Genomic DNA, 22215 nt, shown 5'->3' on the forward strand with positions numbered 1-22215 from the left:
AGAAAGGATGTGAAGCAACATATCTATGCTTTTGCAGGGCTATGTAGTGCGCATCAGCGGAGGAAACGACAAGCAGGGTTTCCCCATGAAGCAAGGTGTGCTGACCACCGGCCGTGTGCGCCTGCTCCTCAGCAAGGGCCACTCCTGCTACCGTCCCCGCAGGACTGGTGAACGCAAGCGCAAGTCTGTGCGTGGCTGCATTGTTGATGCCAACCTCAGCGTTCTCAACTTGGTCATCGTCAAGAAAGGTAACATGCTTAGTGTGCGCGCATTATATGTCACATAATTTTGATTATCTCTTTGGAGTCACGTGTAAATGATGCATGATGGCACGCCAGCAGACCCTTTTGGATTTTCCTGTATTCATTAAGGGGGGACAGTGTGTGTTGCCAGAGTAACTGTGAAGCTGCTCACCAGATGCGACCAGTCCTAGTAACAGTGGATGGTTGAACTGCAATGCTCTCCCATTGTTTTAACTGCTGCCATAATAATATGGTAAAAATGAAACTTGTATTTTTAAAGCTTGGAAAGAAAGCGACTTGACTTAAAGAGGTTTCTTAAAATGCAGAATTACAAGTGTCTTGGATGAGGTGAAGCATAAAGAACTCCTGTCACTTCCTTTCCAAGCTTCTTAGACTACCATGACCTTGATGACTGAGAACATATACAGATATAGTATTTTAAGCTTTATCTATTTGAGTCTCTTTAACTGTCATAAGTTAACTTTTGGTTTGGTGTGATGCTCAGAAGACAAGACAAAACTAAACAAATGCATAAACTTCAAGTGATCATTTTAAAGTAATTCAATTTAAGTGGGTTGTTTTTTTTTCACCAATGCTACATTAAGCTTCATTAAATTTGGCCAGGAGGGTTTTCCATAATCTGACTGACAAGGTTTGCTGTCTCTGTTCTTCTGTATTGGTGGACAAATCATTTGTCATTTATTTCGATAAAACCTCATATCTTCCTGTAACTGCTAAGACACCCAAATTCTGGTACATGGTAGGAAAATCTGACGTGTTTACTTTGAGCATTTTATGCCTCAACACTGCCCAAATTGTTGTGGCTTTTCTCTCGTTCTGTTAAAACTAAGCTTCACTGCTTTTCAAGTATTAGTTTGTTAAACGGTGAACTGGATAGTAAGTTCAGCCATTTGACACTCGTAGTATTTAGGACTGTTACAATCCTGTTCTGTTGGTGCTAGAAATACTTTTAAGAATTCTTCAGACTTGATTGACCATCCTCGTCTTTGTTACTCACAGGTGAGAAGGACATTCCCGGGCTGACCGACAGCACTGTCCCTCGCCGCCTTGGTCCCAAGAGGGCCAGCAAGATCCGCAAGCTCTTCAACTTGTCCAAGGAGGATGATGTTAGGCAGTATGTTGTGAGGAGACCCCTGACTAAAGAAGGTAAGACACTTTTTTCATTTTGAGAAATGTCTCCCTCCATGTGGAAAGAAAATTATGATGTAAAGCGCTGTCAGAAGCATGCCAGAGCAGCAGGTGGCACTATAATGCTGACTGTGTATGTAAATATTGACCAGTCTAATGATAATGATAGTATGGAGCACATCTTGAATGTTAAAGGTTTTCCAGAAAATTGCAACGGCACGTCTATTTTGGCGATTACTGTAGCATTCAGAATAAACTAAAAGTGGGCTTAAGGTCCCACATAAATGTCTTTTGACTAAAATTTATGGAGGTGGGGTTTAACTAGGGTGGTCAGTACAATGTCTTGTTTTCTTGTAGAGTTGGTTTAACTCTGGACAAACTCGACAGTTGTGCAGTAGGAGGTCCTTTTTAATTCCTTCCTTTTTTTGAAGTTTAAGAGCGGGAATAGTTATAAAAACAGATCTTTGATGCTCATCTGCCAGTGAGGGCATCTGTAGACTTTTTTAGGACTCCATTATGTAAACACAACCTTGGTGAGATGAAGAAGATAGACATGTTGTATGTAATAAGCGTGAGGCAGATTAAAACTGAGTTGTGGAAGTTTCTGTATGGATTCTGACCGGTGTATGTAAAGAAGTAATAAACATTAATTTCCTTGTGTAAGCATTTGTTTGTTCTGGAGTTTGTGTGATGTCTGTGCTTGTAAGATTGTGTTTGTGGTAAAGCCATTTCAACTCATCACTAAAAAGAGAGTGCCGTTAAATATAGTCTTCTTGATGAGCACATGGTTATTCAAATTTAGGGTGAAAGAGCTGAGATCAGGAACAAGATGAAAAATGAATTTTATGATAATAAACTTGATTCAGCAGAAGTGGAGACTGCAGGTAAGTCCCAGGTGTGCTGTTTGTGTGAATTGTGTTCTGCCTAGTAATGAATCATCAGCAAGGCTTTGATTAATGCAGGGTGCCAGCATGCAGACAGATCAAAGTTACTGTTTTTTGTACAGTTGGAAAGTAAGGAATGTGCTTCCTTTGAGGTAGTACAGTACGAGTTGTGTGTACAGACATAGAAATTAGGTACATTAAGCTTCTTTCTCATTACCACACTTGACCTTGAACTGTGTCAGCACTGACTCTTTCAATCCTCTCGCTTTGGTAGGTAAGAAGCCCAGAACTAAGGCTCCCAAGATCCAGAGACTGGTGACTCCTCGTGTGCTGCAGCACAAGCGCCGCCGCATTGCACTGAAGAGACAGCGCACCCAGAAGAACAAGGAGGAGGCCTCAGAGTACGCAAAGCTGCTGGCCAAGAGGATGAAGGTATGCGTTAATCTAGGCCTTTATTATCCTTAACCAGCATCAAAGATCACACTACTCTGCTTTTGTCGTGTAGCTGAACACAAAATAATGTTCTAGTGGTTTAGATCAATGAATATAATGTGACAAATAATTTCTGGCAGGTGTGATATTTCCACTAGTGTTGGAGTGGCTGTATTACATCAGCTACATTGTGCCTTAACAACATATTGTAATAAATTTCCTTAAATACACTTTAAGTTATGATTGAATCTTTATTCACTTGAAATTTAAAGTATAGGATTGTTTTTTATCGTTATCATTTTGAGTTGCCTTACATGATATAGCTGTAATGGCATTCAGCAGATTATGGTTTGCCTCTGAAAAACATTCGAGCATGTGATGGTGAAATGTTAAAAAGACAAAGTAGGACATGTGGAAATTGACACACATTTGTTGTAAACAGGAGGCCAAGGAGAAGCGCCAGGAACAGATTGCCAAGAGGCGCCGTCTTTCCTCTCTGAGGGCATCCACATCCAAGTCAGAGTCCAGCCAGAAGTAAAATGGAATCAAATAAAGTCATGTTTTGCTGAAACGGTGTTGTGCAGTTGTCACTTATTTTCTCTTCCAGATATCTGCCTATGAAGTGACGCATTAGACTATTTTTGTCAGTCCCTTGCGTACCTACATGCATGCGGATGCAACAAGAAATTTAAGTTAGTGGTGGATAATCTGGCCTGAAGAGTTTTAACTCTTGAGTTAGACTATATGGAAGTCAAATGTATAAATACCTGTTTTGTTTTTTTAGTCAAGGAAACTACACAGAAGTACTAACAAAAGTATATGAAAGTACGAAACAATTTAAATGGAACAATTTAGAAAAGTAGACACTGGAGCTCAAACACTGTGGTTATTTGTGTTACTGCCCTCACTGGAGATCAAACAACTATCAAGGCCTTGATTTAGCAGTGTGACAACTATGGGGAGAAGAGTTTACCATGCTTAAAGTTTGATGAATGAACTGTGTGGAAATTAGAAATTGGTCAACACTGAGTCTACAGTCGTGCATGATACAGCCTCAGTTTAGTGGTTGCTATTATACTGTACTGCAAAAGTATTATTTGGTGTGAGTGAATTGTCCACACCCCAAGCCAGTTGGTAGTAATGCACCATCATTGCTTGACAACTCCCGAAACAAAAAAGGAGGTAATCAATGAGAGGAAATTGCTCTCAACTTCAAGAGGAAGAGCTTGAGAAATTTAAGTTCTAGGATCTGGTGTGGAAACCCACTCCCTAACAACACGAGGCCTGACGAGACTAACAGTTCTGAATGTGGTGGCTTTGGGCCTTGGATTGCAGGACAGAAATGTCTTCTGCCTCTAGTCTGCTTTGGAGGTAAACCAAATCTTGTGTACCCTATTTTCAGTGTGAGTGTGGTGGTTTTCTGCTAGTCACTATTAGAACTTAATACTTCATCGCACAGAGGCCATTTCGTGACCCACTTTAAGTTGAAGTTAAGCAGGTACCTAAGTGACCTGATTTTGGTCATTAGGTGTTTTAAAAAGTATTACTACCATTTGTCTTTTTCTGGTAGTAAATTTACTCCTGACCCCACTGGTCTTGAACATGCCCTCCCAGAGTTTGAGCATACTCTCCAAAAAGTGTTACCAAGGCCACTTTTGCGTCTCCAAAACTCAGTGATGGAAATTTCAGGCTGTCTTCTTCCGTTCCATCAGAGATGATATAGTCCAGAGCATCCTGACAGAAATCAGAGGGAAATATCCTCAAGAAATTCTACTTAACAACATTGCAAACTTTGCACCAGTGCTGCTCAAGACAGTAAAGAACCACATATATAAGATCTTCAAGTCTGCCAATGTCAGATGTTCTTCCAAATGAAGAACCTTCATCATTGTTTAATCCTCGCAATGAAGAACCTACTTCTGAATGTCTGCAAATCTCTAATATTTTTCTCAGATATTCAAGATACTGAACATCTTGAAAAGTTACATAAGAAAAACTGTCTAATAATAAAAACAATTAGAACTAGAACACATCTGAATGAATATTGAAAGCTCATATTCTGTAAATCAGGGGAAGAATTGTGTATCTTAAATATCTAAACTTAAGAATCTCAAATGAATAAACAATATTTTCAGAATATCTGCAGTGTGTGTGTCAGTGCTGAACCCTCATTGACTGTGGGTAAAGTTTACACTGATGCAGGCTCACTGTGGTGGAGGGCTTCATACCCTACCCCCACTAGAGACTGCCTGCAAACAGGGTAAAGGTGTGTAGGGGCTGGATTGAAATTAGGCTGTCTGCAACGCTGTCTTGTGTTTTAACAAGCTGGATCAAAATAAGTAATGTTACTGCCGGTAATGTTTTGTTTCATGCTGGGTAGAAAAAGTTTAACCTCTTCAATAATTAAACTGGGTCATGTGCTAAATTGTCACTTACGACATGATGTAGACCAGGGGTGCCCAATCCCGGCCCTCGAGAGCTACTGTCCTGCAGCTTTTAGATGCATCCTTGTTCCCACACACCCGAATCAAATGAATGGCTTGTTATCAGGCCTTTGCCAAACACGATGGCATGCTGAAGAGGTAATCAAACCATTTGATTCAGCTGTGTTGGAGTAGGGATGCATCTAAAAGCTGCAGGATAGTAGCTCTCGAGGACTGGGATTGGGCAGCCCTGATGTAGACTTTATTAATCTCTCACTGGGGAAATTCCAGTTATGATTTTTTTTCTCTGTGCACATAAAGTTCAGTGGGACTGATAATACATACATACAGTCTGGATGAAGGACAGTAATGCTGAAGGAGCTGCTCCCAGCCTCTATGGCAGGGGTGGGCAATTCCAGGCCTCGAGGGCCGGTGTCCTGCAGGTTTTAGATCTCACCTTGGGTCAACACACCTGAATCACATGATTAGTTCGTTACCAGGCCTCTGGAGAACTTCAGGACATGTTGAGGAGCTAATTTAGCCATTTAAATCAGCTGTGTTGGTTCAAGGACATCTAAAACCTGCAGGATACTGGCTCTTGAGGCCTGGAGTTGCCCACCCCTGCTCTACAGTTTCATGCAGTGGGTGAGCGGTACTGTCCATAATGGACATGTGCTTGGCTAACATCCCCCTCTCACTAAACTCTTCTATGGGTGTAGGGGGAGAGCTGGCCTTCTTCACCTTCTATTAAAACTGCTTTTTGTCTCTCTCTGTGTTACCACCTTTACAGTGGACACAAACAAAAGATTGCTCACGCCATCACTGTGACATGTAAGGTACTCCACACCCCAAAGGACCTGAGCCTGGCACGACTCATCACAGGCTACTTCCTGCCTCTCCAGTCTCCATGGCGAGTAAAGAAGCAGCCATGTAGCCCTTCTCTTTTGACAGGAAAGCAGTATTATCAGACACGCAGACCAGATAAAAAGTAAATGTGTAGCAGAGAGGGACAGAAAAAAAAACAAAAAACAATCAGCCAAATGCTGAGAGGTGTCAGTAAACAACAACTGTATCATTATTGTTGCTCACAATCACTTTTAGTGTGTAGTTTATTTTACATCTCTTTAATGAGTATAGGCATAGACAACAGATTTAATGTCTATGCCTGGCTTAGTACATTTGCACATGCTGCGATGGTGTGTTCTGCACACAATTCATATTCCTTACCAACTGTCCCACATTTTCACTGGCTCTGCAGGAGACACTCTTTTCTGGAGTCTGGTTTTATTCAGTGTATGTGAAGGAAAGCTTTTCAATATAGTCAAATGAGGTTAGTATGTCTCCATCAGTAAAAGTTACACCCTGTCAAAACATTTCAGATTTTGGTGATCATCAAAACTACAAAGAAAATGAAACTTCAGTATGTTTTGAGAAAGGGGGGAGGGTCGCCAGCTATTTGTTTTTTAAAAAAAAATATTGCACAAGAGAAAATGAAGTGACACAGCAAGTGTCATAACTTGCTTTTTAAAAAAAGGGAAAAAAAAAAAAAAAAAAAGCTGGAATTGTCAGATATGGGCTAAATCAAGTGTGCCAGTCTATGGATGCATCCCTACTGAAACCCAAAGACTGCTACCAGACAGAACAGCAGCAGAAATAACAGACTACATGAGTATATAAGGACTATTGCGTGCAGCCATAATAACAAACTTCAGCTTCCTTTTACTATTATTGTCTTTACTCAGCAAGAAAGTTGGAAAGATTAGAAATATATCCGACTGCCTCCCAAATTGGTAGTCAGCTGGTTCGTATGAACAGGGCTTTGGGAGGATGTCCTCCAGTTAATTATGGTCTCAGTCTGTGCCAATTAAGGTGCCTTAGTTTATAAGCACATTAAATGCCAAGAACAGAGTCATTTATAAGCTTAGCTGGAGAAGCTGCCACAGTGATTGTTTGCAGAGCAGCTATCCAACTGAAAGGACAAGATCAAAGTCTATGAATCTTCAGATATTTATTTTAGACCAGTAAGATGACAAATTCAGCTCACATATATCAAAAAGTTACAGTAAATGACATCAATGACGCATGCATTACTTAATGTTACATTAAGTGTCAAATCCAGACCTCTTGGTAGCCCTCCCCTTCTGGGCTACACCCCTTTGAGGCATGGAGGTACGAAGATAACCTCTGCCTTGATTAGATTGCTTCTTCTGGGTTGGCAAGGAGTTTAAGTTGTACATCTGAATGACGAAGAAAAACCCAGAGAACGCCTGATTCTGCAGGTACTGAGGCAGCCGTTGGACACTCAGCCAGCTGGTCTGCAAGTTCTGAACCAGAGCTGAAGGCCCAGGTGAACTCCTCATTACCTCCTGAGTAAGAAACAAATTTCAACAAGTTCAATTAGATTTTATTTGTACAGAGCCACATCACAATAACAGTCGCCTCAAGGCACTTTATATTGTAAGGTAGAGGCCCTACAATAATAGAGAGAAAACCCTAACAATCAGACAACCCCCTACGAGCAAGCACTTTGAAGACATTGGGAAGTAAAAACATACATGCAGAGTGGGAGGTACAGATACTTGGGTTAATGTTTTATATGCATTTTCTGTGCTAAACACATCAAGAACAGCTCACAGCACACCTGAACAGCTTGAATCTTGGACCCAGCTTCATGGTAAAGCCTTCTACACATTTTAGCAGTGAGTGAGCACAGTCGCTCAGGGTAATGGCCCCTGAGCATGACCACTTCAAAACCTTGCATCAAGCGAGCTTCTTCTAGAGATACAAAGAAAAGAAAGGCATCTAAATTGAACCAAATGGCAAAAATCACATAGAAAGCTAATAAATGAATTTTAGGTTACCTTCTTGTGTTGGGGGAAGCATTTGGTCCACCAGAGCCTCTGACAAGCTCAGAGCTGTGTCCAGTCCCACAGTTGTCATACCAACGACCGTCTTCAGAGGTGATTGGTTAATGCCATCATTCATCCTCCTCATCACCCAGTCAATGGTTTGATTCGCTGCAATGCTCATCCCAGCCTGAATCTCATTCATTTTGGTTTTGGCAGGGATAACAATCTGAGCAAAGAACATTAAATCACAACATAAAATATTTTATTTATTAATCCAGACTTTATAGACCTGTTGTGAGTTATAAGGACTTAAACGAGGAAAGGAAATGTTACCTGTTCTGTGGATGACACAATTACAGAGAATGAAGCCTCCAGCCAGTCGAGACTCTTGCAGGCAACATCATTTGCATAGGAAACTGAAACATACCCATGAACAGTGTTGGTGTTTATCCAGAAAGCAACTTTGACCTGATGGTCAATGAAAAATGTCATTTCAGTCTCATCTCTAATGTAATGCATTGTATCCTGATGCTGCAATCTGTCAGGTTAACTTGTTCAACTGCTTGTAAACAAATACCTAATTAATCAATCTTTATTGATTGATTTGTTTTGCTGCCCAACATGGCAGCAAAACAAATTCAAGCATGTAGGGATGTCAGTACGATCTGCTGAAGTTCAAACCCAGCACAAGAGATGATTGAAATTACTTTGAACATGGCATGATGGTAGTGCCTGGCGGGCTGGTCTGAGTATTTCAGAAACTGCTGAACTACTGGGATTTTTTCCCCACACAACAGTGAATAGAAAAAAGAAAACTCTGGATGAAAATGCCTTGTTAATGCCACAGGAAGAGGACAGTAACACAAATAACCGCTTGTTACAATCAAAATATGCAAACGATCATCTGAAATACACTACCTTGGACCTTGAAGCAGCTGGGCCACAGCAGTACTTAATAAAGTGGCAGTGAGTGCTGGTTAAAATTTCTCCAACTCCAATCCCGACTTTAGACAGCTCGTTGTGCGAGAAAATCCGAATAAAACTTTTTTAAAATGTTCACAAAAACCCTTTGCATTGCAGAAGGATCTGGGTGTTTACACCATTTTCTGTACAGATTAAGGTAGTTGAAAGATGGAGAAAACCAGATGCTCTAATGTCATTTCCTACATCTTTATGGAAGAGCCCTAACAGTAGCTACTTACTCTGGGGCTCCAGTTTAACAATGACAGGTGACGCTCTGTAACAGGCTGCTCTGCCTACAGCTGTCACGCTGCTCTCCAGCACTTCACACGCAGACTTCAGGCCGGGATGCCTGGATTTTGTGCCCGTGTACAAGACCGATAGTCTGGCACAAGCCGAACGAACGACGGGCAGATTCGCCAGCCTGGCAGCTGCACTGGGTGCTTTCTGCAAAAGAGACAGAAGAGCGTTGGAAAGCCAAGTTGGTGTGAAAGCCATGGTGAAAGAAGTGTTTTCATTTCTTTCGCGTTTAAATGCCAAATGAGCATAAAAAACACTTGGAGTTTCGGTAAAAGTATAGGACTAAGGGACTTAGGGTGTTTGATTGTACTCACCTGGTTGGTGTTTACAGTCATCCTTTGTACACTTTGAGAAAACAAGAACAAAAACAATTTAAAATGTAAATCTTTTTCGGAAACTTCACATATTCAGTGTAAAGGCTAAAATGAAATAAAGCAACCAGAGCGAAAACCTCCGCTCAAATAGCTTGGGAGAGTCAATTAGTGGCCCACCTGTTCTTAACTCTCCTTGTAATCTCGCGTGATTTCATAGCAAGAATAAGGTCACAAATTAAACGTCTGCTCACGATAGCCATACTGGCGTAAGCTCCACAATTGTGAGAATCACCCGCAGGACTTTTAATTAATGTTGTTACAGAGAATACAGATAATAATAATACAGACGCTTTTTTAAAATGCCGCTTCTTTTTCATTGATCTCCGACATTAAAGGTTGACTTTGCAATACTTCACCTGTCCGGTGGAGGACCCGAACGCTGTGAGCAGGATTTGAACCTGCGCGGGGAAACCCCATTGGATTTCGAGTCCAACGCCTTAACCACTCGGCCATCACAGCTATGTGTCAGCAAAAACGTCAACCAATTAAACAGGAAGAAGAAGAATACCACATGGGGCAGACAACAGGAGTCAGCAGTAGCCGCATGTTCATACCTAACTCTAAATATTAGCCAACAATCATATTATGGGATTCATTTATTGCTTTAATCACCTCAGGCCTGCTGTCAAAATAAGAGAGTGAAATAAAGGCCTAAATATTACGTAAATGTGAGAAGAATTAGGTATTTTTCTTTACTTGTGAGCTGCCACAGATTGCTTGTTTGATAATCGAGCTCTGGGAGGTTATTAGTTTTCCCAATGCGCCGCTGAATTAATGAGGGTAAACACCCAATTATGGATTAACGAGGCTTTCCGACGAGTTTGTTTCGCAGATCTGTGCAATGTGTGCCTATATGCCGAAAAGCAGGCTGTAAAAAACTAAACGTTTAAACAAAGAAAATGTCGCGGTTGATTTACACCCACTGCCAGGGAAAAGCTTTATAACCGTAGCGCCTAATTATAGGGAAGGCAAGTTAATCATTGGTACTGGTACTGTAAAGATGCTCGTATGCGCACTCAGGTCTGTGCGCGCATACCGATGAGTTGAGGACAAAAAGGCGGTTTCCGTTAGAGGACGGCCAGAGTGATGAAGAGTGATGTTTTGGCCCCCACAGAGGAGCACGCTCTGAGCCACGAGGTTCTGTCTGTAGCGCTGCTGCTGCTGTGGCTGCGGCAGACGCGTCTCCTGCACGCGACGTGCTCCGAAACCGTTTTTTTTTCAGTCCCCCCAACTCCTAGGGAGGGAGTGTGGGGGGGGGGTATCACAGGGTTTGGGAATGGTGCCTACCCTAACGCAAAAATAAATAATAATAAAATAAAATACTGGGAGACACAGGAGAGGCACGTGGAGTGGGTGGTCCTCAGCACACAGCTTTCACGTGGCTTATAGGGGAGAGCTGAGCCGTCACAACAGTCAGTCCGGTGCTGCAGCAGCAGAGAGACAACATCAGCATCAGTATGGCTGTGGAGATGGAGCCCGCGGAGTAAGTGCGCTCTCTGTTTGCCTTTGTTTGTGTGCACAAAAAAGTGATCGGACTCTGCCACCTGTTTGACTTTAAGAGAAAATAATAAGGTTTATCTGCTGTCATGCGCTCCATCGCTTATTAGGTGACATATCTTTGCGTCGGTGTGTGGGATCGTTGCATATTCCCCTTTTAAAATAAGCCGCGTAAACGGAGCCTTTACAGTTTGTGTTCGAAACTGCGCTGTTTTTGCTGTCCTGTCTGCTGTGAAACCTCCTGTGTTATTGATACCCAGTTTAATGCGACCAGTATGGTTAATTTGACACGTGAGGCTGCTCAAATGGTTGTAGTCGTGCTGTGTGCGTGTGTGTGTGTGAGGCGTGTGTGTGTGTGAGGGGGGTTCGGACTGTTTTGCAGTCAGGGGCTCCTTCCTCCACATGTGCCTGTTGATCTAAGACGATCTCCGCCCCCCTGGTAAAGGCGTGGGTGTGCTTTTTGTTGTTGTTGTTGTTGTTGTTGTTGGTGGTGGTTAGTCATTCCTGTGGGGAGTGCAGGAATAGACAACTGCAGGAATGTCACATTTTTGTGTTGCTTAAAGTGGAGTTAATTTAGTACGAAAGCACTGGCTCGTAGAATCAGTGGGTGAGGTTCGTTTAATCTGCAGGTGCCACTGGTGCACGTGAAACCATAAAAATGAACGTCCAGCAGAGAGGAAGATAAAAGGGGCACCTTGACTGTCAATTGTATAAATTTAAATTTGTAATATACTGGCATATTTATAATTAGAGTTATTTGTAGTTAGTATATTTGTTTTGTAGCTTTGTTGTATATTGTATTAATTAATTTAGTTTACTTAGTTACTGTTCTTACTGTCTTGGAGCAACTGTGACCACATAGTTTCCTCTGGGATTGATCAAATATCCTGATTCTGATTGTGGATAGGACAGCTTTATGCCCAGCAGGTGGCTCTAAAGTGGAACAAAAGTCCACATGAGACAGGCCTTTTGTGCTGCGACCTTTTCCTTTTAAGGCTGTGCCCACGTGTGGCACCATCCCAAATCAGATATTGTTGAACATTTCCCCTTTGTCTCCGTAGTGTGATCCGTCTGATAATGCAGTACCTCAAAGAGAACAACCTCTACCGGACGCTGACCACATTACAGGAGGAAACCACCGTCTCCCTCAACACAGTGGAAAGCATCGAAAGCTTTATTGCAGATATAAACAAGGGTCACTGGGACTCTGTCCTGCTGGCTATTGAATCTCTCAAGTTGCCTGACAACATACTTATTGACCTTTATGAGCAGGTAAGTCTTTGGATGTTCAGCTAATGCTTTCCTTGGCTTCATTTGTTTATTTGTAATTGATCACGTTCTCTTCAACAGGTTGTTATGGAGCTCATTGAAATGAGGGAGGTGGGCGCAGCTCGCTCGCTCCTCAGGCAAACCGACCCGATGATCATGCTGAAGCAGACCCAGCCAGAAAGGTACAGCCACCTGGAGAACCTGCTAACCTGTTCCTACTTTGACCCTCGTGAGGTAAGAAAGCAAAGTGCTCGGACAGCTGCGTCAGAGAGCGCTTCATAGGTATAGCTAACATCCTTTCAATCCCACTGCAGGCGTACCCAAAAGGAAGCAGCAAGGAGAAGCGGCGCAGAGCCATAGCTGAGGCTCTGGTGAGGGAGGTCAGTGTGGTGCCCCCCTCCCGCCTCATAGGACTCCTGGAACAAGTTGGTGTAAGTGCACTGATCGATATCCTTCTGAAAAACCCGCTCTAATTACAGGGCAAGTAACACTTCTTAATCGATGGAGACAACACTGTGCGATAGTTTGTCAAAGATACCAAACAAATACCTCAGTTTTATGTATTTTTTTATACAACAGCACCACTTTAATTAGGGTTTCCTGAGGGCAACAAACACTTTTCTGCAGTCCTTCCAACTTTCTGAGTGTCTTACTTGGACACAGAATTTCACTTTAAACAAACAGTTTTGGTTAAATCCCAGTAAAACATAACAGTCACTGGGCTGTTTGCTTTCCAGGTGAAATAGATCTCACACACACTTTTGTGTCTTTTGATCAGGACCTTTAACAGAGTTCTTTCTGTGTGAAATACTGAAAAATGTATTAACGTTTTTATACCTCCAAATTCTGCACATTTAGTCAAAAAGTAATGTAAATTTGAAACCATTTTTTGAGAGATTTAAAGTTTAAAGGATGCAGGTAAGCTACAAAAACAACAACAAAAGAACAGTACACCAATCATAAAACAAGAGCAAGACCCTCATTTGTATTTATATTTAACATTTTTTTCTTTTACATTTTCTTTAGCAATTTCATCCCTGACATGTTAACAAGCTCAGTTATATTCTTTAATTTGAGTGATTGACGTGGCAACATAGTGAGTTTCTCAAGACTGAATTTCTACATTCTCAGAGACATACTGTACTGTACATCCTCCTGTGCAAGATGCTATTTTTGTTAGTGAGCTGTTACACAAGTGCTGCCAGCTACAGCAAAGTTCTGAATAGCCTTCATTCACTTTAAGTTATAACTTGTCTAATCCAGGAGGCTAATAACAGTCATGTTAAAAATAAGGGAAAAAACAAGAAAGAAACTGGACTTGGACAATATTTCAAAGTGGGAAACTTGTGTTCTTGCTGCCAGAAGTTGCATTACATTATTGTACACAGCATGAAAATAAAAAAAATAATTTGGTAGTTCTTAGTATTCTTGATTTTATTGAGATTTTCACTGTTTTATTTTTTCTGCTGACTCTTTTTCACTGTCTTGCAGTCTATGAAACTACAGCAGTATACAGATCACCTCTCCCCTGATATGACCATTGATACATCTGCCTGCAAAGAGAAATATGTGGAGAAAGAGACCTTTCCAAACCAGCTGTACCGCCACATCAAGGTCTGTAATGGCACTTGGAAAATGATTTTGTTTTCTAGCAGAGCACTCAAGTGACCAAATTTATTTTAACAACTAAATGATCCATTGGGGTGATTTATCACACTGTTACATTTTATACAGGAGAACTTTTTTATGGCTCTTTTTGTGTTTATCATCCTTTATGTGCAGATACTCTAACATGTTATACTATAATTAGTGACAATTTTCAGTATTTTCTAGGCAAAAATCATGGAAGTTGATTAGGGCCACTGGAAAAAAAAACGTGAGGTCATGGCTTTTTTTTAATTCTGGGGGGAGGGGGGAATCATAATTTGGACTTTTTTCTCAGAATTCTGAAACCCCCTCTGCACCCAAATTCTGACTTTTTTAAAATCAAAATACAGACTTTCTTCTGATAATTTCAAATTGTTCTCAAAAGCTGAATTCTTTTTTCAGAATACTGACTGATTTTGCCAGAAATGTGACTTTTTTCAGAATTCTAAAAGACACCAAAACTCATTACTCCTAATCATCCATTCCAAAGGAATTTTGGCATCACAGCTTCACCAGATCTTTATGCTTGGTTGGTTTAGAGGGGATGTACTGCATGAAAGTGCACCTGCCTCTGCACGCAGCTGTTTATCCACACAAAGATCACCTCCAGCAATATATTATCTGGGCAACAAGCCTACAGACATTGTCCAAATATCCCTGAAACCTACTTGTCTATTTGGCTGTTGTTAAACAACGTGTACTAACTGAATTGGATCTTTCACTGCAAAACATTACAATATACTGATTAAAAATGGAGAATTCAAATAAAATTAACACCTATAATAAAAAAAACAGCTTCACAACAAGTGGTTGGAGAAGTAGGCAGAAAAATGAATAACAGGACACATTTGTATGATTGTATGATTGAATATATCAAATTATTGTCCATCATTTGAAGGTTAAAGAAGAGGTTGTTGTTTCCTTGGTTATTATCCCAATACATACACACAAAAACACTGCAAACTAATTACTTTGTGCACCTGAAGGCACTTCATCTAGTCTCTAGCTGTGCTCTCATCACTTCTATCCAGATGGAGCAGCCTGAGTTGCTCATCCATGCTTATTCTCTGCCCAAGGTCATTAAGTGAGAATAGTCAGCCCACACAACAGCAGGCTATTGAAAAACTTTACGTCTCCCTGGAGTCTCCTAATATTAATTAGTGCCTTATTTCCTTGTCTGAGTGTGAATCTCAGGCTGCAAATCAAACAGGAAAGCACGTGTGCTGCAAGCATTAATAAGCTTTTCTGTGTGTGCAGTTTGGGCGGCGGTCACACGTGGAATGTGCCCGTTTCTCACCCGATGGAAAGTATTTAATTACGGGGTCAGTAGATGGCTTTATTGAGGTCTGGAACTTCAACAGTGGAAAAATTAGCAAGGTGAATATATTTCAAATCAGGAAACTAAAAATACTAAGATTTATTTTAAACACATCACCTCCTACATACTGTGTAATACCACATTTTCCTAATTTTGTGTTTTCATTGCTGAATGAATGAACCAGGATTTAAAATATCAGGCCCAAGACAGCTTCATGATGATGGATGATGCTGTGCTGTGCATGTGCTTCAGTCAGGATACAGATCTACTGGCTACTGGAGCTCAGAATGGCAAAATAAAGGTTGGATGGGTTCATATTTGTGTGTGTACTTTCCAGATAAAATAAACGATCAATAACTGTATCCATATGATTTATGAATATATTGCTGACGTAATCTATCTTTTGATTTTTCTTTTGAAATGTGTGTGTTGTTGGGGAAGGTGTGGAAGATCCAGAGCGGCTTGTGTATGCGTAGGTTTGAGCATGCTCACAACAAAGGCGTGGCCTGTCTGGGCTTTTCCAAAGACGGCAACCAGATCCTCAGTGCCTCCTTCGACCACACCATCAGGTGGGATTCGATGTTGTCATGGTTTCTGTGTAGTGAACACGCTGCAGACTGCAGCTATTCCTCTTGCACAACATAATGTAGAGAATTTGTGTGTGTGTGTGTTTATATTTTATTACATTATTAACATAACTTACATGTAACATTGTTAAAATTATAAGTTTAAATTTGCAGGGTTAACACTGACTGTATTCACATAAGTAATATATTCACATTTAAAAATATATTTGTGGTTGATGTAAAGCCCTCCACACAAATAGCTTAAAATTGTACTAATTTAAAAATGAAATGAAAAAGAAAATCTGCTCTCATTAACAAAAAAACATTTAGAGACATATCAAAAGCAAAGAGGAAACCATTTAAATTGAGAGCCTTGTGGCAAGAGTTGCCTCGTCTACCGTGGGAGGCAAGCGAGAGATCTGACTGCCCTCAGACATGATTCACAAAAGTTTTGAAGGTGCACACATGGGCGTCGCTTCAGCAGGAGGAAAGCAGCGGTCTCTTTCTACATCCCACAGCTGATTAGCAAAAAACTGAAAAGTAGATTTGGCAGTTTAAATCCTTTAATGCTTTCTAAACTGTCTGCTAGAGCACATTTTGGAAATTGTGCCTACAGTGACTCTGCATTTTTCCACTTTAGCTGCAAAATCTGTGTTTGGAAATCATACTTTTCCCCCCAAAAGCCATAAAAAACATGCTCAACTAAAAGTGCAAGATGCCAGTTGTTCACATACATTGTGCACCTGTAAATACGCAGTGCCTACAAAGCACAAAGATGTCTTCCTTTCGCTCCCACCCTCATGCACGCACTGAATCCTCATCACCGTTGTGGAGCTGAATGTTATTTCTGACTCCTGGGGGTGTGGGCTGAGCCTCTCCGCAGTGTTGGAAGCACATGTGCTGTGTGGGTGTAGCCGAGGAACCATGTGCTCAGGCACAAAGCTGCAACGTGTTCCTCTGCTTGAAATTCCACACGCGGGGTGGATTGTTTACAAATGATATATCGTCCTGCAGGACAGGAAGCGAATCAGTAGGCATTATGGGTTTTGTCACGGTTTAAGTAAATCTGCACCCAGCCACACAGAGGAGCTAAAAATAGCACATCAGCAGCTCAGTGGCACATTTCATCCGCTGTCGAGTAAAATCCCCTCTTTGAGGTGAAGAGGGGATTGTTAAAATGACTCAGCAATGCCCTTTTAATTCATTTCAGTGTCCTTTATCTCAATCAATTCCTCAACAATGTCATCTCCAGAGTCCATGAGCTGAAGTCAGGCAAGACGCTAAAGGAGTTAAATGGCCATTCATCATTTGTAAACGATGTGTTCTTCACTCAAGATGGATTTCACATCATCAGCGCCTCATCAGATGGCACTGTGAAGGTACAATTTGCATTAACAGCGTGGCGCCACATCAGAAGACTCTAGAAAGTCATTCAGATCTGTTCTGATTGGTGTCATTACACACGACAGCTGAGAAAGTGCTGAGCTACTCTAAAATCTGAGATTTTTCTCCTGTATTGTTCAGATTTGGAACACAAAATCCTGTGAGTGCATCCACACTTTTAAATGTCTGTCGAGGACACTGGATGTCCCCGTCAACAACGTGATCCCTCTCCCCCAGAATCCAGAGCACTTTGTGGTTTGTAACCACTCCAACGCTGTGGTCGTCATGAGCATGCGTGGCCAGGTGAGAGCAACTTACTCTTCTCATAGAACCTCATTTAAATCTAAAGAACGAGACTTTGCTATGCTATTATTAATGCAATTACAGCTGCATTACACAGTGTTATTATTACTGTTTCATCTACTAATTAATTTTCAATTAGTCATCAGAAAATTGTAAAAAAAAAATTGTATGACTAAAGGTGATGACTTATCAATAGTTGTTTGACTTACAGTACAAAAATGCTGCTCCTCTGTGGAGATGTCATAAACCTACATTTTCTCTAATGGCCAGTGTGGGGTGACTTATTCGGTCTCAGTAAACACTTTCCTAATCCGTTTATGATCTTCGTTAGCAGTTTTAAGTTTGCTTCAAATACATCTCATTTTGTAATTTGTGGTACTTTTAGCTGTAAAATATACTATAAAACAGCAGATGATGGCTTACACACTCAATTGAAGACTTCAGAAAAGTAGTTTGCAAAAAGTGAATAACATCGCTAGTGGACAAATCCACTAGTCTATGACAGGAAATGCAAGAAAAACTCTCTAGTCTTTGTCAAAATGTAACAAAACCTGCATATTAGCTCCTTAAAATGAATGAGCAAATCTGAATTGAAGGTAAAGTTGAAGGTGATTGTTTTGTTCCCCCAAAAACAATCACCCCCAAATGGTTCTTTGAACTGAAAAGACAATGCATTTTCAAAGTTACTTACAATGTATTGTTTATCTCAACCTTTTATTGGTGTTTTAGATTCACACTTGAATATATTTGTGGAAGCTTAACATCTCTCTCTCTCTCATCTCCTCAGACTGTGAAGACCTTCAGTTCAGACAGAAAAAGAGCAGACTTTGTGTGTTGCACCCTGTCACCCCGCGGGGAGTGGATTTACTGTGTGGGGGAGGACTTAGTGCTCTACTGCTTCAGCTATACAACAGGAAGGCTGGAGAAAACGCTGACTGTAAGTGCTGCTGCTAATATTCACTTATTATTAAAACTGTTTTGCATCTATTAAAATTTGGGCTGCTAGTGTTTTCGTCTACACTCTAATAAGCTTCCATGTTAGGTTACAAAAAAGTAGATTTGGCAGCTTGAAACTTTTATTTACTTACTGTCCAAAACATGCTGTGTAGAAAATGAGCTTTACTGCATACTGTCAGCTAGGGCTGGGCCATATCATACCTTTCACGGTAATACCGGTATATTGTTGGGCAACGATAAGAAAATGAAATATCGCCATAGAATATGGGTAAAACGCGCATGCGCAGTGCCTTTGTTTTCATACGCACATGGCGGAAAAAGCATGGCGGCGACGGAGAATGAGAAGGTCGAAATTGGAACATTGAATGAAAAGGATGAATCAGAATTGGTTTGTAAAAATGCTGCAACTTCAGTGGTGTGGAACTGGTTTAGTTTTTGGCCGTCAGATACACAACAAAGCACTATTTTTGGTAGAGCATGCTAGCAGGCCGTCGTTATTACCGTGTTTTTTGGAAAATACGGCACACTTAAAATCAATCCTTTGATTTTTCTGAAAATCGTCAGCGCCCCTTATGATCCCGTGTGCCTTATGTATGAATTCTGGTTGTGTTTACTGACCTCGAAATGATTTTATGTCATACACGACGCTCGAAAATCTGTCAAATGTTTCAGTACCACTTTGCTAAGCTACGAACCCGCACCGCTTGATGGATTGTCGGAGCATTACGGCTATCGTAGGCAGGAGCCTCGCGGGGTGATACGTACTGTGCTTCAACATAATATTACCGTATTGTGTGTGTATAACCTCTTTTTAAGTTTTGTGGATATTATACATGGTTATGCTGAGGACATGCCGGCCAATTTCCACTGGAAATGCCTTTTGGTTCAACTGTCAGCAAGGATTTTGCATTTGCACTGTTACATTTTTATATAACTTTAATGCACATAAAAAAACAGCTGCTTGTTTAAGTGAAAATACATTGATGGTGGCTCAGTTATATCGTTATCGCAAATTTTCAAATGTATATCGTGATAAATATTTTTGGTCATATCGCCCTGCTCTACTGTCAGCTGTTGGTCTCAACCAGTTATCACTGTTATTTCAGTGTTTCTACTGTGACCTCCTAAAACAGTTTATCACCGTAAATTATAGCTGCATATCTTTGCCAATGCATCTTGTTGCAAGTTGTTAACAAATATTTTTTGCCTTTCTTGAGGTGTTACAAGCATTCAGCTCTGTTGCATATTACTTACTCTTCTTACTGCACATTTAGAGAAATGGATTTTCACAACTAGTCTAAGGTGAATGCTGGCCAGATGTAATAAATCACCATGCTGGCTAAACTTTAAAGGTGTTCCTAGGCAATCCACTAGAGGAAAAAACCCATTACACATCCATATCAATCACAGTCTAAACACACAATCTTACCTTAATACACAAAATCTCTGTTAGTTTCCAACCAGGCCTGGCACACTGATGTCTAGAAATCACCTAGTAATGTGTAAAATTGCCCATCTGTAGCATCAAAGTGACATTATATTACTGTAAATGATTTCCACGATCTTCGCAGCATTTTTTTTTAAGTGTTGTTATTGTTTAGCTATGTCACTGCTGCTGAGTAACAATAACAGGGTAAGGGGTGGGTGGGAGCAACTGATGGGTGATGGAGAATGTGTACTGATCTGTCTTCCCTGCACTCACAGGTTCACGAGAAAGACGTAATTGGCATCACTCACCACCCACATGAGAATCTGATTGCCACGTACAGTGAAGACGGTCTGCTGAGGCTATGGAAGCCTTAAAGTGTCACCTGCATTATATTGTGGAGGACCTACACAGCTGTTGACATGGTGTATTAAAATCTATTTGTGCCATGAAAATGCTTTGAAAAAACAATCAATGAATATGAAAAACCACCTTTAAATTATAAATAAATTTACCAATCAAAGTTTTACCCCCCACTTTAAAGGATTCTGTATGTTGGTTTCTTTCTTTTTTTAAATTCCTTGTGGAAAATTTAAGGTAAGAATGCCAATATTTATGTTTTCTTTAAGTCAGCAAATTCTCAACAAAAAAATAATCTAAAGTAGCTGCACTTTAAACATGTTTTTTCCTTCCATATTTTGATTTTGAGTAATTTATTTGTAATTCATTAGCATTTGCAACGCTGTTTAGGTCCTCCATACCTTACACCTTCTTCCTCATGAATCCAACTTCACCAGTTTGAATCCCCATTTTCATCTCTTCTGTCTTTATTAGACATGAAAATGCATGATGGTGAACTGTTGTGAAAATAGTTATAATAGAGATCGCCTCTTGTTTGGGCATAAACAAACAATATCAGGTATATGATTGATTTGCTTTGGTTTATAATAATGTTTTTTTATTCTTAATTTTTAGATTTTATCCAAATAACGATTCTGATGTCATGATTTATTTGTTCTCTGCGTTCCCTGCATGCTACCTCAGTGCACTACAGTAATTTTTGTAGTCTTTTAAAATATGCATGATGACTGATAACCCTGTACAGAGCTCCAGTGACACATTCTGTATCCTGTGCGTAAACAACAAATGTATTTTACACATTTATTGTCCTGTGTCTGATGTTCCTGTGCATAGATAAGGTACATGTACCTGCAACAGACTTCCTCTAGCGGTAACTGTTCGTACTACCTGGTACTGTCGTCATTTATCACTGCGAGATATTGTTTAGCAACTGAATTATTTATTTTTGGTATATTCATTATGCTGTACATAACATCTCCAACCACATGACAAATGATAATAAAATTAAAAACCTGGTGTTTGTGTTATTTCATAATAATACGCTTTAGTGCTAGATTTGTTCCCAACGTGGCAATTTATCCAAGTACTGTATGTGCAACATTTTTTTTTTTTTAAAAGGACAGTCAATTTGAATCTTTTGCTGCTCGGCACTAACAAGTTTCCAGATGTGGAAGAATTAATAAAACTGGAAGTAACAGGATTGGTTATCGAACCCAACGGGTTTGTAAGTTGTATTACAACGTATGAACTATTATATCTTCCTAAGCCACTTTTTGTTGCCATGTTCTTGTAGTCAAAATTTTTGTGAAACGGATGAAAAAAATATTTTCAAAGTCCAAAAGAATATCATCCATTTTTTTCCCCTGTTTAATTATATATATAGTAAAAAGAGAGTACATTCTCTTTCAGTTCTAATGTTTTGCATATCAAAACATAATAACAATCATTCTAACATTAACTACAAATGATGAACAACATAATGGTACAGGACCTTGCAGTCAATGAGTCAACCATAAACTCCTCTGTATATCTAGATTCAAATGTGAGGCAGCTCAAACTTGCCTCAGATTACTTCATGCAACAGGACAATGATCCTAAACACAGCAGCAAATCTACAACAGAAGGGATAAAAACCTGATTGAGACTGCTGTGCATAAACAAATGACTCAAAGCTGCAACATGTGGTTGTACAAACTACTGAATCATGGCGTATACCTCATCTTTCACACACCATTTTTGTGTTTTGTCTTAGTTTTTGTTAAATATTTTGGAATTTTAAGGTTGTATTTACCTAATTTCAGAACCCGTTAAGGACCAGGAGATTAAAAAAAAAACAAACAAAAAACCCTCATATGTAAAATCTTCAAATGGGGAG

At 40.3% G+C, this 22215-nt stretch overlaps 3 protein-coding genes and 1 non-coding gene across 4 annotated transcripts in view; 2 read left to right on the forward strand and 2 right to left on the reverse strand.

Moving 5' to 3' along the window:
* The window catches only part of rps6 (ribosomal protein S6), a 4424-nt gene extending 1146 nt beyond the window's left edge, over nt 1-3278 (forward strand). The window contains exons 3-6 of the mRNA XM_085459258.1: nt 38-248; nt 1263-1409; nt 2550-2707; nt 3150-3278. Coding sequence (XP_085315384.1) covers nt 38-248; nt 1263-1409; nt 2550-2707; nt 3150-3245 — 612 coding nt within the window. The 3' untranslated portion in view covers nt 3246-3278. The remainder of the gene's footprint in view (nt 1-37; nt 249-1262; nt 1410-2549; nt 2708-3149) is intronic.
* Nucleotides 3279-7152: 3874 nt separating this feature from the next.
* Nucleotides 7153-9722, reverse strand: LOC146707737 (perilipin-2-like). Its single transcript, XM_085460878.1, has 6 exons — nt 9554-9722; nt 9182-9386; nt 8313-8395; nt 7992-8205; nt 7772-7905; nt 7153-7496 (listed from the first exon to the last, which is right to left on the reverse strand). Exons 1-6 carry the CDS (start codon nt 9572-9574, stop codon nt 7233-7235), a joined length of 921 nt encoding a protein of 306 aa, XP_085317004.1. The 5' UTR covers nt 9575-9722; the 3' UTR covers nt 7153-7232.
* A 268-nt stretch (nt 9723-9990) lies between these two features.
* Nucleotides 9991-10072, reverse strand: trnas-cga (transfer RNA serine (anticodon CGA)). The gene has a single exon. It is a non-coding gene; the product is annotated as a tRNA-Ser (tRNA).
* An 819-nt stretch (nt 10073-10891) lies between these two features.
* LOC146707739 (WD40 repeat-containing protein SMU1-like) lies at nt 10892-21356 on the forward strand. Its single transcript, XM_085459259.1, has 12 exons — nt 10892-11096; nt 12172-12382; nt 12461-12613; nt 12694-12810; nt 13871-13993; nt 15284-15403; nt 15529-15645; nt 15786-15913; nt 17163-17289; nt 17435-17596; nt 18384-18533; nt 20258-21356. The coding sequence occupies exons 1-12, from the start codon at nt 11071-11073 to the stop codon at nt 20354-20356; spliced, it is 1533 nt and encodes a 510-aa protein (XP_085315385.1). The 5' UTR covers nt 10892-11070; the 3' UTR covers nt 20357-21356.
* The last annotated feature ends 859 nt before the right edge of the window (nt 21357-22215 follow it).

Source organism: Copadichromis virginalis, linkage group LG6 (genome assembly GCF_057382275.1).
Source record: "Copadichromis virginalis isolate Kocher_CV1m ecotype Utaka linkage group LG6, C_Virginalis_male_GT1.1, whole genome shotgun sequence".
Taxonomy (NCBI): Eukaryota; Metazoa; Chordata; class Actinopteri; order Cichliformes; family Cichlidae; genus Copadichromis; species Copadichromis virginalis.

Bases quoted from the DNA above. Each gene is read 5' to 3' on its own strand.
- LOC146707737 (XM_085460878.1), bottom strand. From the start codon at position 9,574: ATGACTGTAAACACCAACCAG. The intron at 8,396-9,181 runs GTAAGTAGCTAC...GGTATGTTTCAG, and splicing joins TGTTAAACTGGAGCCCCAGA to TTTCCTATGCAAATGATGTT. The intron at 7,497-7,771 runs GTGTGCTGTGAG...TTTCTTACTCAG, and splicing joins CCAAGATTCAAGCTGTTCAG to GAGGTAATGAGGAGTTCACC.
- LOC146707739 (XM_085459259.1), top strand. From the start codon at position 11,071: ATGGCTGTGGAGATGGAGCCCGCGGA. The intron at 12,811-13,870 runs GTAAGTGCACTG...ACTGTCTTGCAG, and splicing joins GACTCCTGGAACAAGTTGGT to TCTATGAAACTACAGCAGTA. The intron at 15,646-15,785 runs GTTGGATGGGTT...TTGTTGGGGAAG, and splicing joins CTCAGAATGGCAAAATAAAG to GTGTGGAAGATCCAGAGCGG.